The following is a 13,728-nucleotide window of genomic DNA, read 5'->3' as shown; positions in this document are numbered from 1 at the left end:
TTTTATATTTTGTTTGGAAGTTTCGAAAAGTTATAATAATTAGATAATAGTTAGATGAAAAAAATTTAAAAATTTGACATTGAAAATTGTATATTTGAGTAATGTTTGAATGTGATGATATAGGATGAGATGAAACCATCTCAACATCTAAACAATCCCTAATGTCGTTCGTGTTAAGGTTTTGAAAAGTATGAAACCTACAAGAGTATTTGATGCTGTCTTTTCCATCCAAACAGGGAATTAGAAGAGATCTCAGTTTGTATTTATGGTCTGAGAGGTAGTCTCATCTATAATCATCATCAACTGATCTAAAGAACCTCTCTCTCTCTCTCTCTCTCTCTCTTCATTCGCTTATCATTAATAAGCAAAGAGAGAAAAGAAAAAGAAAGAGGATGATCACAAGCATGGCGTAACGATTGGGTTGGAGGTTGGTGGGTGGATTGGCATGCATGTGTAATTAAAATACCTGTGATTCTAATCTGTAGGCGTAATTGTACATTTAAAAAAAAAAAAAAAAGTCCTAAGCATTAAAATTCTATGTATCTTGAACATTGAAGCATTGCACAATTTTCATAACCAACCAACTATTTGTATAAATATAGTCAATCATACGTCTCGGGCTAGTGGTTTATACAGATAGTTGGTCAAAGTTTGATCGTTATTTGTTCTCATATTGATAGGACACGTTTAAGAAGTTTCATAAGTCAACCATTTAAATTAAAACTAACTTAAAAATGATAAAATCTAACTTGAAAAACTGCATTTTTCATTTCAATTGTTTCCTTTCATCCAAACAACCAACATTGCTCATTTTATATGGTAGGATAACCAGCAATGTACATCAACAGTGAACAATAAATGTGGAGGAACCAGCATAAAGTATTTTTCTCATTTTCATCTCCATTCTCAAACATTTGCTCCACAAAATCTCCTTTCATGTTGGGGAAGGAAAGAAGGCCCTTATAATTAAATGACGAACACAGACTTCTATAAACCAAGAAATAAAATAATTAGAAAGCAATGTAAACTGAAAGTTGAAGCATTGGCCTTTTAGCCTTCATGGCAAATCAACCATGCATGAAAAGACTTTATCTTTTCTATCTTTACACCCTGTTTGCAATATAGTTTTAAGTAAAACTTTTGTATTTACCGTAAGAGGATGTCCCTGCTTTAATCCAAGAGTAGTTAAACATACTATGGGTCATTTGCGGAACTTGATAAGCTTCTTGAGCAGTTGCGTGTCCCTTCAGGTATTTCTCTATCATTCCATTGTAAAAATCAAATTATTATTTGATGCTGTAAAAATCACTCAACGGGCTGGAGGGAGAGAAAGAGTTATTCCCAGCCCATTGACACGATTTGAGCCTCTATTGGTGTTGTTTGGGGCTCTCTACGGTATTCCAGTAGTCGTATGGTGTCAGTGCGTACATCCATGATAGTGAATAGAAAGTAAATGTAAAGAAAATAGAGAGAAATGGACATACGGATTTACGTGGTTCAGCACTAGACTTATGTCCACAGGATTTGGGGAGGAGAAATTTACTATAATATTCTTGTTTACAACCTCTCATAACCTTTCATAAGTTATTGTACAAGGAAAGCTAGGGATACATTTATTGGAGAAGAACGCATGCACATAAGTCCTCTGAAGTTGAAGAGGAAGACTAAGGAAGAAGAAGTCGAGCCCCACCTTCCGTGGAGGCTTTTTATATATCATTTTATTACGTGCGTTGATCTATAGTGATGGAACCCTATCCTTTTGCGTGTGCCAGCTTTCTTTCTTTTCCCACTTTCCCTTTTGTTTGCCCTAAAGCCTCCTGCCATTTGCCTGTCTCATGTCTCTCATTATCCCCATTTGTCTTCTAGCACACCCAACTAGGTGGGCTGAGACTCGCCTTGGAATTTTACTCCCCTCAAACTAGTTTTACTCATATATACAAAAAAAAAATAATCCGATTATTCAAATATTTTGCTTTACTCTTTTGGCCTTTTTAGCTCTCAAATGAAATTTCCTTGATTGCAGTATGCAGCAAGGTTCTCAGGAGGTGACTGTCAAAGGAACTTCCGGATTAGGTTCCTCATGAATGACTAAGAAGTTGGGGAGATTGTAGAGAATAGCCCAATTGATGATTTTCCAACAGCCATTGAAAGTTCTTGATTGAAAATTTTTAACTATAGTCATAACAGATGAAGTCCATAATATAGTCAAGCAAGTCATGTGGCGCTGTATGATGTGGCATGGAGTAGGTTATTGACTGCGTGAAGAAGTTGGGGTCTCTTTAGCATGAATTGTACTTGAATGTTACTTGTGATGGTTTGCTACCTACATTGATCTATTCAGGGTTTCAAGTTCTCTGAGGATTAATGTTTTATTTATTCTTTGCAACTTTTTTAATGATTGTGGAACAAAGTGTTGCTCTACTAACAACTTAAGACGAGCATTTTTTCTTTCTTCCTTTTCTCTCCCCTTTATTCGCCACGATGACGGCTACCGTAGGGGAAATTTTGCTTGCCCTTGAAGCTCCAAATTTTGATCCTAACTATGTGAAAAGAGGGCCACTATCATATATTGGAGAACTTAGGACATGTTCCTTATCCTAGTAAGGTATATGGTCTAACTGACATTTGACTTCTTTACTGACTGTTCATATGTGTTTGGAATTTAAGTTCTATCTATTTCTTCCTCTTGACAAGATGTTTCTTTTTATATACATTATGTCTACTTGGGTTATGCTATTCTTCCGTCAGTATGAATAAAATCTTTTACTTTGAAAAAAATGTTTTAAATTTAAAGAGGCTTAGTGAGTTCACACACGGTAGGCACCTTTGTTTTATAGGTACACAGAGTATTCTCCCCATCTATGAATCAAATATCCATCTCTGTCCAGCGACGTGGGTATCTTGAAAATTGACACCCAAACACTCCGTAACATATTCATAAGGTGTTGGGATGACCACAGAAATAGTGTTCCATGTTTGGTTTCTTTAGTAATCATGACTTTGTTTGCAAGGAGACCAATCCTTTTTAAGATGAATTTTTAATTTTTTACAACTGAAACCCCAACTTCCCTCCTCTCCCACCCACCATAAACGAAAATTCCTTTACGAGAAATTTTATTTACAGTTTCTAAGTGAAGATTGCATGTGCAAGTCATTTATTAAAAAAGAAAAAATATTATTTTAGAAGGGATATTTTAATAATTTTAAAAAATTTTAAAAATAAAATTATCTATACCTACATTGCAGTCCCCAAATAAAAACTGTATATAACATTACTCATCTGTTATATACCCATTTGCCATCTTAAATATTCTGCTAATGAGGGAAACATAGAGATTGTAGTTAAAAAAAATATTTTATGTACACTCGAAGGCCTAATTTGGATAGAGAGATGCTTCTATCTCGTCCCATCTCAATTCATCTTATTTTATCTCATCTTAATATCAAAACATCACAAACACTTTTCAATTTCAAATTTTCAAACTTTTTCATCTAATCATTTCTTAATTATTACATTTTTTCCAAATTTCCCAACAAAACATAAAAAATAAAAATAAAAAAAAAATAAAAATTAACTTTTTCAAAATTTAAAACAAAAATTATATTTTAACCGTATTTTAATTTTATAATATTTTTATTCAATATTTTATTTTTTTTTAAAATTCAATAAAATATTTTAATTTAAACAATTTCTAACTCATCTCATGTCAATTTAAATATTTTATTACTATTTATAAATTATCTCAACTTATCTTATATCAATTCAAAAATTGTCCAAACCAAACTAATGAGCTGCTTGTTATAAAGATGTAGTGGACCACCGTGCATAAACGACAACGTACACATCCTACATCACTTGGCATTGCTCACTGGTTAAAAGTCATTGGTGGCTTGCAGCAACTTTCCAACCCACGACCCCAGAACTCCATATTATTTCTTTAATATTAATTTTCTAATTAGTTTTTTTTATTTAATATTATTTAATTTCTTAATTTTAAAGTTATTTTTTACGTGTTTCTTCTATTTTAGTCTGTGATTTAATCTTAATTTTTACATTTTATTTTTCCATAACTTATATTGTAATGTTTATTTATGTGTAAATACTTTTACAATTTTATCTAATGTTTTTTTAATTTTAAGTCGTTAATTTTATTTTTTTTAATTGATGATAATTTGATTTTAGTTGTTCTAAGATTTTTTAATTCTTATTTAATTATTTATTTATAGTTTATTTTTTATTAGGTAGTAGAATGAATATGTACTTTTTAATTTTTGAAACCTTGACACGTGTCATCCCTAAAATTAAGAGTATACATGAAAAATATTATTCATTTTTCTTTTAATTATGTCAACTATTTAAATATATTATATTTACAAAATATTATACGAATGAAATTACTATTCAACTATTTAAACATACAATTATTTAAAAAATATTATATTTAAAAAGTAATAAATTTAAGATGAAAACACTACTCCACCCTTTTTCAATAATTTAAGATGAAAAAAATATTATATTAAATAATTATGTAATAATTATCTTTTTATTAAATATAGTGTGTGTGATTTGCATACATTACAATTTTTTTAAATTTTTATAAAATAATACAAATTCAACTTTTTAAAATCTTAATATAATAATATCATTAAAAATTAATATTTTATCTAAAGTTATTTAATCTCATATTGAAATCCAAATGAATTTTAAAACTATATTTAACGTTATTCATAATAATTTGGTGTTTATGACAATTTAAGGAATAATTTTTACAAAATATACCTTCTTTTTTTTTTTTTTTTTTTTTGTCTTTTTGTTATGTTTGTTTTAAGAGGCTCAGTCGGACTAGGACGACTGGAGAAGGACTCTTATATGCGAAGAAAACTCCTTTTCTCTCTCTTTCTGGGGCATACAACTTTCCCATCAGAAATTCCCTAGCTTTCGAATTCCCTAAGGTGAACTTACTCCCCTCGCCACACCCAAAATCTCGAAAAACCGATCGCAATCATACAATAAATTCTGTTCCTTCGTGTATAGGGTCTTTGTTTCCGCCATGGACGAGAACGACTTGAATAGCGACGACGAAATAGCTATTGATGACGATTGCTACTACGACTTCTTCATCAAAGGAGACGATCCCATGGACTCAGAAGATGCCAAGTCTCGTGAGGGTTCAGGCCAGAAATACACGATCTTGAACCAAGCAGACATACGAAAACGGCAGGAGGATGTTATTGCAGCGATATCCACGGTTCTGAGTGTCTCCGGAGCGACTGCAACGATTCTACTCCGGCATTTCAATTGGAGTGTTGGAAAGGTTCACGAGGCGTGGTTCGCTGACGAAGATGTTGTCAGAAAGAGGGTGGGATTATTGAACTATGAGAAGCAACTTTCCGATGTTAACGCCGGTGATCGAGCCACCTGCGGTATCTGTTTCGACGTATATCCTCGGTATAGGATTTTCTCGGTGGGTTGCGGTCACCCTTTTTGCAGAGAGTGCTGGGGAGGTTACATTAGCTCGGCGATCAATGATGGTCCCGGGTGTTTGACGCTGAGATGCCCCGACGTGTCGTGTAGTGCCGCTGCCGACAGAGACATCATCGACATGTTGGCGCTGTCCGATGATGACAAGAAGAAGTACTCGCAGTACCTGTTGAGATCCTATGTCGAGGAGAGCAAGCAAATCAAGTGGTGTCCCGGTCCGGATTGCGAGTACGCCGTTGAGTTTGACGCAGGTGGCGGGGGTGATGACAGTTGGGACGTTTCTTGTCGTTGCTCTTACAGTTTCTGCTGGAATTGTCTCGAGGACTCTCACCGTCCGGTTGACTGTCAAACTGTGTCGAGCTGGCTCTCCAAGAACACGGACGAGTCTGAAACCAAGATTTGGATTCTAGCTCGCACAAAGCCTTGCCCCCGGTGCCAGAAATCAATCGAAAAGAACGGCGGGTGTATGCACATGACATGCAATCCGCCATGTAGATATGAGTTTTGCTGGATATGCCTTGGAGATTGGTATAATCATGAAACATGTAATAGGTATAATGAAGCGGCTGATGTCGAGGCTGACAAGAACAGAGAAGATGCAGAGAAACATGTAACGAAATACACCCATTACTTTGACAGATGGGCAGCAAATCACTCTTCACGGCAAAAAGCCATTGCAGAGATGCAGCGAGTGCAGAGCGTGCAGATTAGGAAGCTTATTGAGACACAGGGCAAAGCAGAATATGAGCTTTTGTTCATAACGGATGCCTGGGAACAGATCATTGGATGTAGACAAGTACTCAAGTGGACTTATGCATATGGGTATTACCTTCCTGAGAATGAGCATACAAAGAGAAGGCTGTTTGAGTTCTTGCAAGGGGAGGCGGAGACAGGTCTCGAAAGGCTTCACGAATGCGCCGAGCTGGAGTTGAATCAGTTTCTCGTTGATTATGGCAGCCCGTTGGAAGGTTTCAAGGAGTTCGAAGTAAAGCTGAAGGGCCTGACCATGGTTACAAGGAAATACTTTGAGAAGCTGGTGAGAGCATTAGAGAATGGTCTATCAGAGGTGCAAGTTTCTGGGACTGAAGAAATAGGACAAAACTTTCCAATGGCTTCTGCTGAAGGGTAGTTGCACTGACCAAGGTGATTGCAAAGATTATCAGAGCATGAGAGAAATGTCCATTAGAGATTCAGTCCTTTAGGGATGATTCTTTAGCTTTGAAGACACAGGATTATCGTCATGCCTCTTGTGTTTTAGGCTAGCAGATGATTATGTTGGTTTCCTAGTTTGTCTGTTCTGGTTGGGTTGCCTACTTTCTGTCAATCTGCATTTGGTAAATAACATTTGGTAGATATCCAAAGCACTCATTTGGGTAAAGAACATCTGAATATCTTGGGGACTTTAAAATCTTCGACATGAAAGGAGTGATGGGAAATACTTTGTATTTTTAACCTGGATGATTATAAATAGAAAAGGGCAATAGACTTTTAAATTAGACAGTGGTAGCCATGGCTGTTTCTGTTTTTTTATTGTGTCACTCCATGACACGAGATGGAAATCACAAAAACATAAACGAGAGATTTCTGTTTTTTTTTTTGGCTTTTAATAAAGAAATGGTTCTGCTACTCCCACCTAGAAAGGGTATCAAAATGTGTACAGCGTGTATAATGTTTAAAATATATATACTAGAAATACACACAAATGTACAAGAAAAAAAGAACACAGAGCACTATTAGGAACGCATTCTCGATATTGTTTCTCGGTGGGCGTAGCATTTTCATCAAGAAAACGTCCATCAAAAGTAGAAACAGATGGTAGTAGAGGAAAGGACCTGATTCTGGGGAATGTCTACATAATCGGCCATCAAAACACTGTCTGCCATCATTTGTGGCCCAAAGAAGTCTTTCTTGAGTTGAGGTTTTGGATAGCTAATAAAAACTAGCCCCACCTTTCAAATTCTTCCAAACCTGAAGAAATTTATTCCAAAAGAAGGCTTTCGAAATCAATTTACCTACCTAAGTGAATCATTCCATCATTAAGCTTTTTGTACAAAGACCCTACAGCTGCTTCGAATAATCAAAGACTGCCAACTTTTTGGAGTCTCCAGCAGAAGTCCGCCATAAATAGAGACTTTTCCACAAATTTTACAGTTTTATAACCCTGCTATAAGGTATAATCATGAACTTGTAATAGGTAAAATGAACAGGATAATATTCAGGCCGACAAGTACAGAGAAGAGGCAGAGAATGGATAGTAGTATAAGAAAAGACCGGCTTCTGGAAAATACCTAAATAATTGGCCATCAAAACAGACTGTCTGCCATCATTTGTGGCCCCAAAAGTTTGGATACCTAATAAAAACTAACCCACCTTTCAAACATTCTACCAAACCTGCGGGAAATGATTCCAAAATAGATTTCTGAAACCAATACCCACCAAAGTGAATTATTCCATCATTAAGCCTTTTGTACAAAGACTCTACAGGGACTTCATATAGTTTAGTACTCAAATACTGCCAATTTTTGTGGAGTCTCCAACAGAAGTCGCCATAAATACAGAACTTTCCACAAATCTTGCAATTTTATAACCCTGCTACAAGGGTGTACCCCCACCATCTGACATAAGAGAGGCAGCAGCGGCAGCAGCAGTAGGAACAACACCTGTTGAAATGCCTGGTTTTGACAAATGCAGGAGCCTGATGCATAAATGTCAGAAGCTTAAAGATGTTAAGTTCAGGCCTCTTCAAAATTTCATGGCATGTGAGTTAAACTTTGTTTTTATTGTTCTAACCTACTTGCAGTGATCAAGACCACTAATTATCAAGTTCCTGGAAACTGAGGATCACAACCACATAATCTAAAAGTACCCTACAACATAAATGCCATGCGATAGATCAACGAAATTCCCTAGTCAAACAATGTTGGAGCGTTTCCTTCACACAATGCATGTTTAACAGGAGAGAAAGTCATGGACTAGTCTGGCCAGTTTTCAAGTGTCCTATACTTAAATACGATAAGCATGATTGGCAATTATTGCGAGCATACTAATTACACATCCTAATAAAATAATAAAGCACTTACGGTGCAAGATATTCGCAGAAAGATGATACTGCAGAGACAACTTCAGAATAACTTTCAGCTGATGCAGGGGCCGTCACTTCAACAAGCTGAATACCAGGTGTTACCGGCACAGCCTCATCAGTTGCATGTAGTTTCAGCATTTTATTAACCGAGGACACAGTAACAGTGATCTGAGCTCCCCTTTGGAAATGGAATGAAAATCCCACTCTTAGAAGCTCATGGTCCAGCTTGTAGCCGAGTGCATAAAATAAGCGGAGCACATTCTTGCTAACTTTGCTTTCCACCATGGTTCTTACTAGAACTGAAATTTGCTCAGCACCTGCACCCCTCATTGCACCTCCTATATGTCTAACAGTCCTACAGAATTTAATTTTTCTCTTGAGCACAATAAGAAGCATAGATGCACACAACCGCGCACACAAAAGAATTAAAAAAATATGTAGGGAAGAGGGAAAATTCCACATTTTACCATGTGGGCTCAGGCTGCTCAAGATCACATAAGATTCGAACCTCCGAAGACACAGTGCCTAAAAGTAAGGAAAAAAACAACAAAGCAATAAAAAGGAGAGAGAGAGAGAGAGAGAGAGAGAGAGAGAGAGAGAGGATGACTTCATTGTCAGCTATACAGAGACCACTAATATACCTAATTAATATGCTTTTCATTTGAAGTCAGATAAAAACATGTGACTCTAACATTGTCAGAAAATCATGACATGCTAACATTATGCATATTGCATAGGAATTAACATGTGACTAGCATGGATCTCTATTGTATGTGGCTGGGCAAGCTCTTCTGACATGCTAACTTGATTATGTACAAATGTAATCATTGAAAAATTATTGTGCATAAAATATGGTAGAATTTGATAAATGACTATAACGTTCATCTATGCACGTATATGGCAAGAAGAGCTTTTCTACTCCCACCCTTTTTCACTTTTCCTTTTCTTTCAATGCTAGGTGGCTGTGTAAGCAACCATGATAAGTTTTGCTGCTGCATGTATGATATCAAAACATGCAGATCAAAACATAAATAAATAAGTACAAAACTACAAGTTCCACCTAAATTTTACTGGGACCCATTCCAAGTTCATTCAATTGGACTAGGCTGGAAGCAAGGTGACCAATAAACATAAGCCTATAATTAGAGGCGCAAAGTGAAAGAGTCAGACAGGCAACCAAGATGGGTGGGTCAAAATAGTGTCAAATAACCACGGAGGTTATTTAATTGAGTTCAGTATAGGTTTACCAAATGTTCAAGGAGCCATTCCAACTTTGCCTGATATTTGACACATGCATATCAAGCTTGCCCTAGCTACACAGGTCCACATCAGAAAGGAAATATACAATGCATAAACTTACCTAGGTTTGGGCTACTTTTAAGGCATATTTCATGGGTCCTCAAACGCTCTTTATGAACACCACAAAGACCCTGAAGAAGAATCTCGAGGGCCTCAACATGCTGCAAAATGTGAATAACGTTTAAGACAAAACTTGAAATACTACCCCAGTAATTTCTGTGTAAAATTTCATTTGATTCCCTTTTTTAAATAAATTACTTCTGGTGATAAGGTCAGTACAAGAAAATTTTGATATTTTATTTGAATTGGCATGCACACATGCTCATAAATGCCCAAAGAGCAAGCAAATAAAATTGGATGGACTTGCAAATAGAATTACAATTCCAAGACTTATTCCACCAAAGGAAACCAGAAGTATATAACAATTCCAAGACAACAAATTGTACCAAGAAGGTTCAATTCATTACTGCAGAAGATAAAGGAGTAAGGCCAAGGAAATTTAAAGGCAAAAAAACCGCTTGCAACAGAGGGTCAATGCAAGGTTATAAAGTGGCAAAGGCTGGAATTACATTTTCTTTTTATTTAAGATTGAAAAATAGGGTAAAAGTAAGTCAGGTTCAAAGAGGAAATATGCTTTGCACTCCCAGGAGAGGTCCAGAGTGCCCTAATGGCAAAGATCTCCACAAGTGAGTCAAGAGAGCTACCATAATGAGAAAAAAAAAAAAATAAGAAAACAAGATGAAAAAGTGTATGTATATAAATATATTTATATAAATTGAGATATAGTATATAGAAAAGAGCATCAAAAGAGATGGTTGAGATGTGAGTTTTCTCGCTACCAAGAAAAACATTTACCTATGCAGTTGGGAGGATTTATTGGACCTCACTACCAAGAAAAACAATTACCTATGCAAAGAACTCCAAAGTGTTGTCGTCAACAGACAGAATCTTATTGAAGAAAGAAGGAGCAGGGAAGCTGAATGTTGGATGGGTCTAGTATGGATCAGAAGCCAACATTGGTACAGAGTCTTTTTTTCCGTAGGCTTCAAACACTTTAAATTAAATAATAGTAGAAAGCAGCAAGCTGACATATAGGCAGGAGCACATGTGTACACACAAAAACTTTCAGAGACTATTTTTCATTAATTACTTCCAATCTTGACACTTGACTTCACTCTCCAACCCGTTTATTTTTAGGGAAAGAAATGCCATTTCAGCTACTCCTACGACATGCATTCTTTCAGATGGTAAAGCCCGATAATTCAATATCAAATGACCAAAGACTTCAATAATTCTTACTCATTTCTAATATCAGTCTCACAACTTCGCAAGTTAGTGTGCCAACAAACTCAATTTGGAAGGCAAATTGAACTGTAACTATAAATTCTATACAAAGCATAAGCACGTGAATGAAAGCATAACAATAACGCAAATTTAATCTAAATGTATTGATAATTTTTTTTTTTTAATCAATAATCAAGAAGTTTTATTCATAAGAATAGGCAAAGCCCAAGTACACATGGAGTATATTGAACCCAAACTACAACCACGTATCAATTCTGCTCTATGCATATAGTACCAAATCTATGAGGTTACAATCACATGGACGTTGCTTAAAGTGTATAACTTCCTATCACGCGTAAGGAAACCCAAGAGAAACTTGATTTAAGATCCCCAGAGACAAGGTTATAACTTAAAGCTTCAATGCATTTTAGAGTTTTTGGATGATCTTATAGTTAAATACTTGTCCAAAGATACACATCTAAATCAAGATATTGTTGTCATAAAATTGTTCGGTAAGTATTTTAATTAAGCAAGTCAACACCTTCATCATCTTCTGCACAAATTAAAGCCAATGATTCAAATAAAAATCTTTCTTCCTAAATTGTTAAATAAATAGTTAATCCAAGAAAATTGAAGAGAATAGAAGTTATCGTCACAACTAGAATTGGACAAAGTTTTTAAGCACCCACAACAAAATCAAGAGGACCAATAAGAAGGGATAAGCCTTTGAGGTTTCAACTTTCACCTGTGTCTCTATAATTCCTTGAACCACGCACTCCATCTAATTTAGCTTTAATCTATCTCCAACGGCTTCCTAACTAAAACAAAAACAAAAAAAAAAAAAAAAAAAACAAAAACAAAAACAAAATTAGAGGTCACTGCAAAAGGTCGACATGTAAGAGGGTAAAAAAACAGTACGACCTGCGAAAGTCGGAAGTCTACCTCAAAATTCCTAATGAAATGTCTGAGATTAGTAGCGAGCCAATGGAAAGAAAAAGCTTGTCCTTCTTGTTGAGAGAGAAAGACATCATTCATAAGGATACATCAACTTCCATTCTATTAGATTATTGCGCAATGTATAAACATGAATCAAGCGTTTAGGTATAGAAATTACCTTAAATCTTCTATCGGATGCCAAGCCTAGAGGGACTAGCTCCGGCAAGCTGACCAGAATTTGTTCTCCAAGGCGGGTTGGGTCGGCACAGTGGCTGCGGTTGGCACTGGTCTACCGAAAGGATTAGTTTATGGATGTCTTAGAGCATCCTCATCCCATTCCTCATCTCCATCCCTAAAATTTAACTCAAAATCACATTTCTTCAAATTTTTCCCTAAATTTTATTCATCTTTCAAAAACCTCCTACATCCCATTCCCCATCCCTATCTCTATTCTATTAAATAATATTTTTCTATTCTTTTTTATTACTTTTTTCTTTCACTTCTATTTACAAATTTAACTACTCAATATTTTTTCTTATTTTTTGAACTATTATTCTAGTGAATATTTTAAACAAAAATTTAAATTATTTTTTTGTGAATATGATAATATTTTTAAAATTAAATTTTTTATATTTTCGTAATTAATTAAATTATTTTTAAAATTATTATTTAAAACTATAATAAATATGAGTATGAGAGAAAGTGTAGATGATTGAAAAATTATTTATTTTATATATTAGAATAAAATATTGATAAAAATGATTTAGGGACTGAATAGTGAGTCCCCAAATATGGGGACTTACTGTTTATTCCCTAAACCTTTTCCCTAAAATAGGGATCCGGATGTAGGGGGTATTTTGATCAAAACCTCAAAATAAACCTCAAATTATGGGGATTTTAGTGCTTTGGGGAACCGGATGGGGATGCTCTTAGAGCACCATCAATGGTTGTCTAAAGCTACTGGACAATTTTAGCTGATGTAAAGAGGAATTTAACTACAAGTTCTAATAATAACAAAATAATTTAATAATAATTTAACTTTGACTATTTATATCACATTTTTATATTAAATTATTTATTTATTATATAGTAATAGATAATTAATAATTAAAAAAATATTTAAATTTTTTATAATTATTAATTTATTTTATTTTATCATATTTTACTATTTTATCTATTATATGTTAATTAATAATTATATTCTAATTAAATTATGGATTAAAAAACTAATTAGTAATAATATTCTAATATGCTCAATATCAAAATCAAAAATACTTAAAATAGCTTGCCATCTTGCAAAAATTTGTTTAGCAGCCAAGTTTTTAACATCTTTTACTAAAACTTCTTTGGCTGATTTGCAATCAATTCTAAGTAAAAACTTTTGATTCAAAAGATCATCTTGAAATTTAGAAATGCATAATACAATAGCTAAAATTTCTTTTTTAATAGTACTGTAATTCTTTTGAGCAGGATTCCAGCATCCTGAATGAAATCGAGTAATCTGTTCTTTTCCATCTGATAATTTTTGTTTCAAAATTCCTCCATAACCAAGATCAGAGGCATCTGTTTCAACAATTTTAAAGGCATCAGGTGATGGGAGTCCTAAGCATGGTAATTTCTTAACATGGGCCTTTATTTGTTTTAT

The 13,728-nt window shown here is 34.6% G+C and overlaps 2 protein-coding genes across 7 annotated transcripts; one reads left to right on the top strand and one right to left on the bottom strand.

The window, feature by feature from the left end:
• Positions 1–4,848: 4,848 nt before the first annotated feature.
• LOC122295965 (probable E3 ubiquitin-protein ligase ARI7) lies at positions 4,849–6,978 on the top strand. Its single transcript, XM_043105248.1, has one exon. The coding sequence runs from the start codon at positions 5,052–5,054 to the stop codon at positions 6,609–6,611; it is 1,560 nt and encodes a 519-aa protein (XP_042961182.1). The 5' UTR covers positions 4,849–5,051; the 3' UTR covers positions 6,612–6,978.
• A 764-nt stretch (positions 6,979–7,742) lies between these two features.
• On the bottom strand, positions 7,743–12,457 carry LOC122295966 (mediator of RNA polymerase II transcription subunit 18). 6 transcript variants are annotated; one of them, XM_043105251.1, is made up of 7 exons: positions 12,262–12,457; positions 12,090–12,154; positions 11,893–11,961; positions 9,925–10,024; positions 9,032–9,089; positions 8,563–8,919; positions 7,743–8,177 (listed from the first exon to the last, which is right to left on the bottom strand). In XM_043105251.1, the coding sequence occupies exons 3-7, from the start codon at positions 11,926–11,928 to the stop codon at positions 8,075–8,077; spliced, it is 654 nt and encodes a 217-aa protein (XP_042961185.1). In that variant the 5' UTR covers positions 11,929–11,961; positions 12,090–12,154; positions 12,262–12,457; the 3' UTR covers positions 7,743–8,074. The 6 variants fall into 6 exon arrangements, with proteins under 6 accessions (XP_042961185.1, XP_042961187.1, XP_042961188.1 ...); XM_043105253.1 differs by having other exon boundaries at positions 12,090–12,151; XM_043105254.1 differs by having other exon boundaries at positions 11,893–11,965; positions 12,090–12,099.
• Positions 12,458–13,728: the final 1,271 nt, after the last annotated feature.

The sequence above is a fragment of the Carya illinoinensis genome, chromosome 15 (genome assembly GCF_018687715.1).
Source record: "Carya illinoinensis cultivar Pawnee chromosome 15, C.illinoinensisPawnee_v1, whole genome shotgun sequence".
Lineage (NCBI taxonomy): Eukaryota > Viridiplantae > Streptophyta > Magnoliopsida > Fagales > Juglandaceae > Carya > Carya illinoinensis.
Note: the sequence above shows the minus strand (reverse complement) of the source record. Positions and strands in the feature narration are given on the sequence as shown.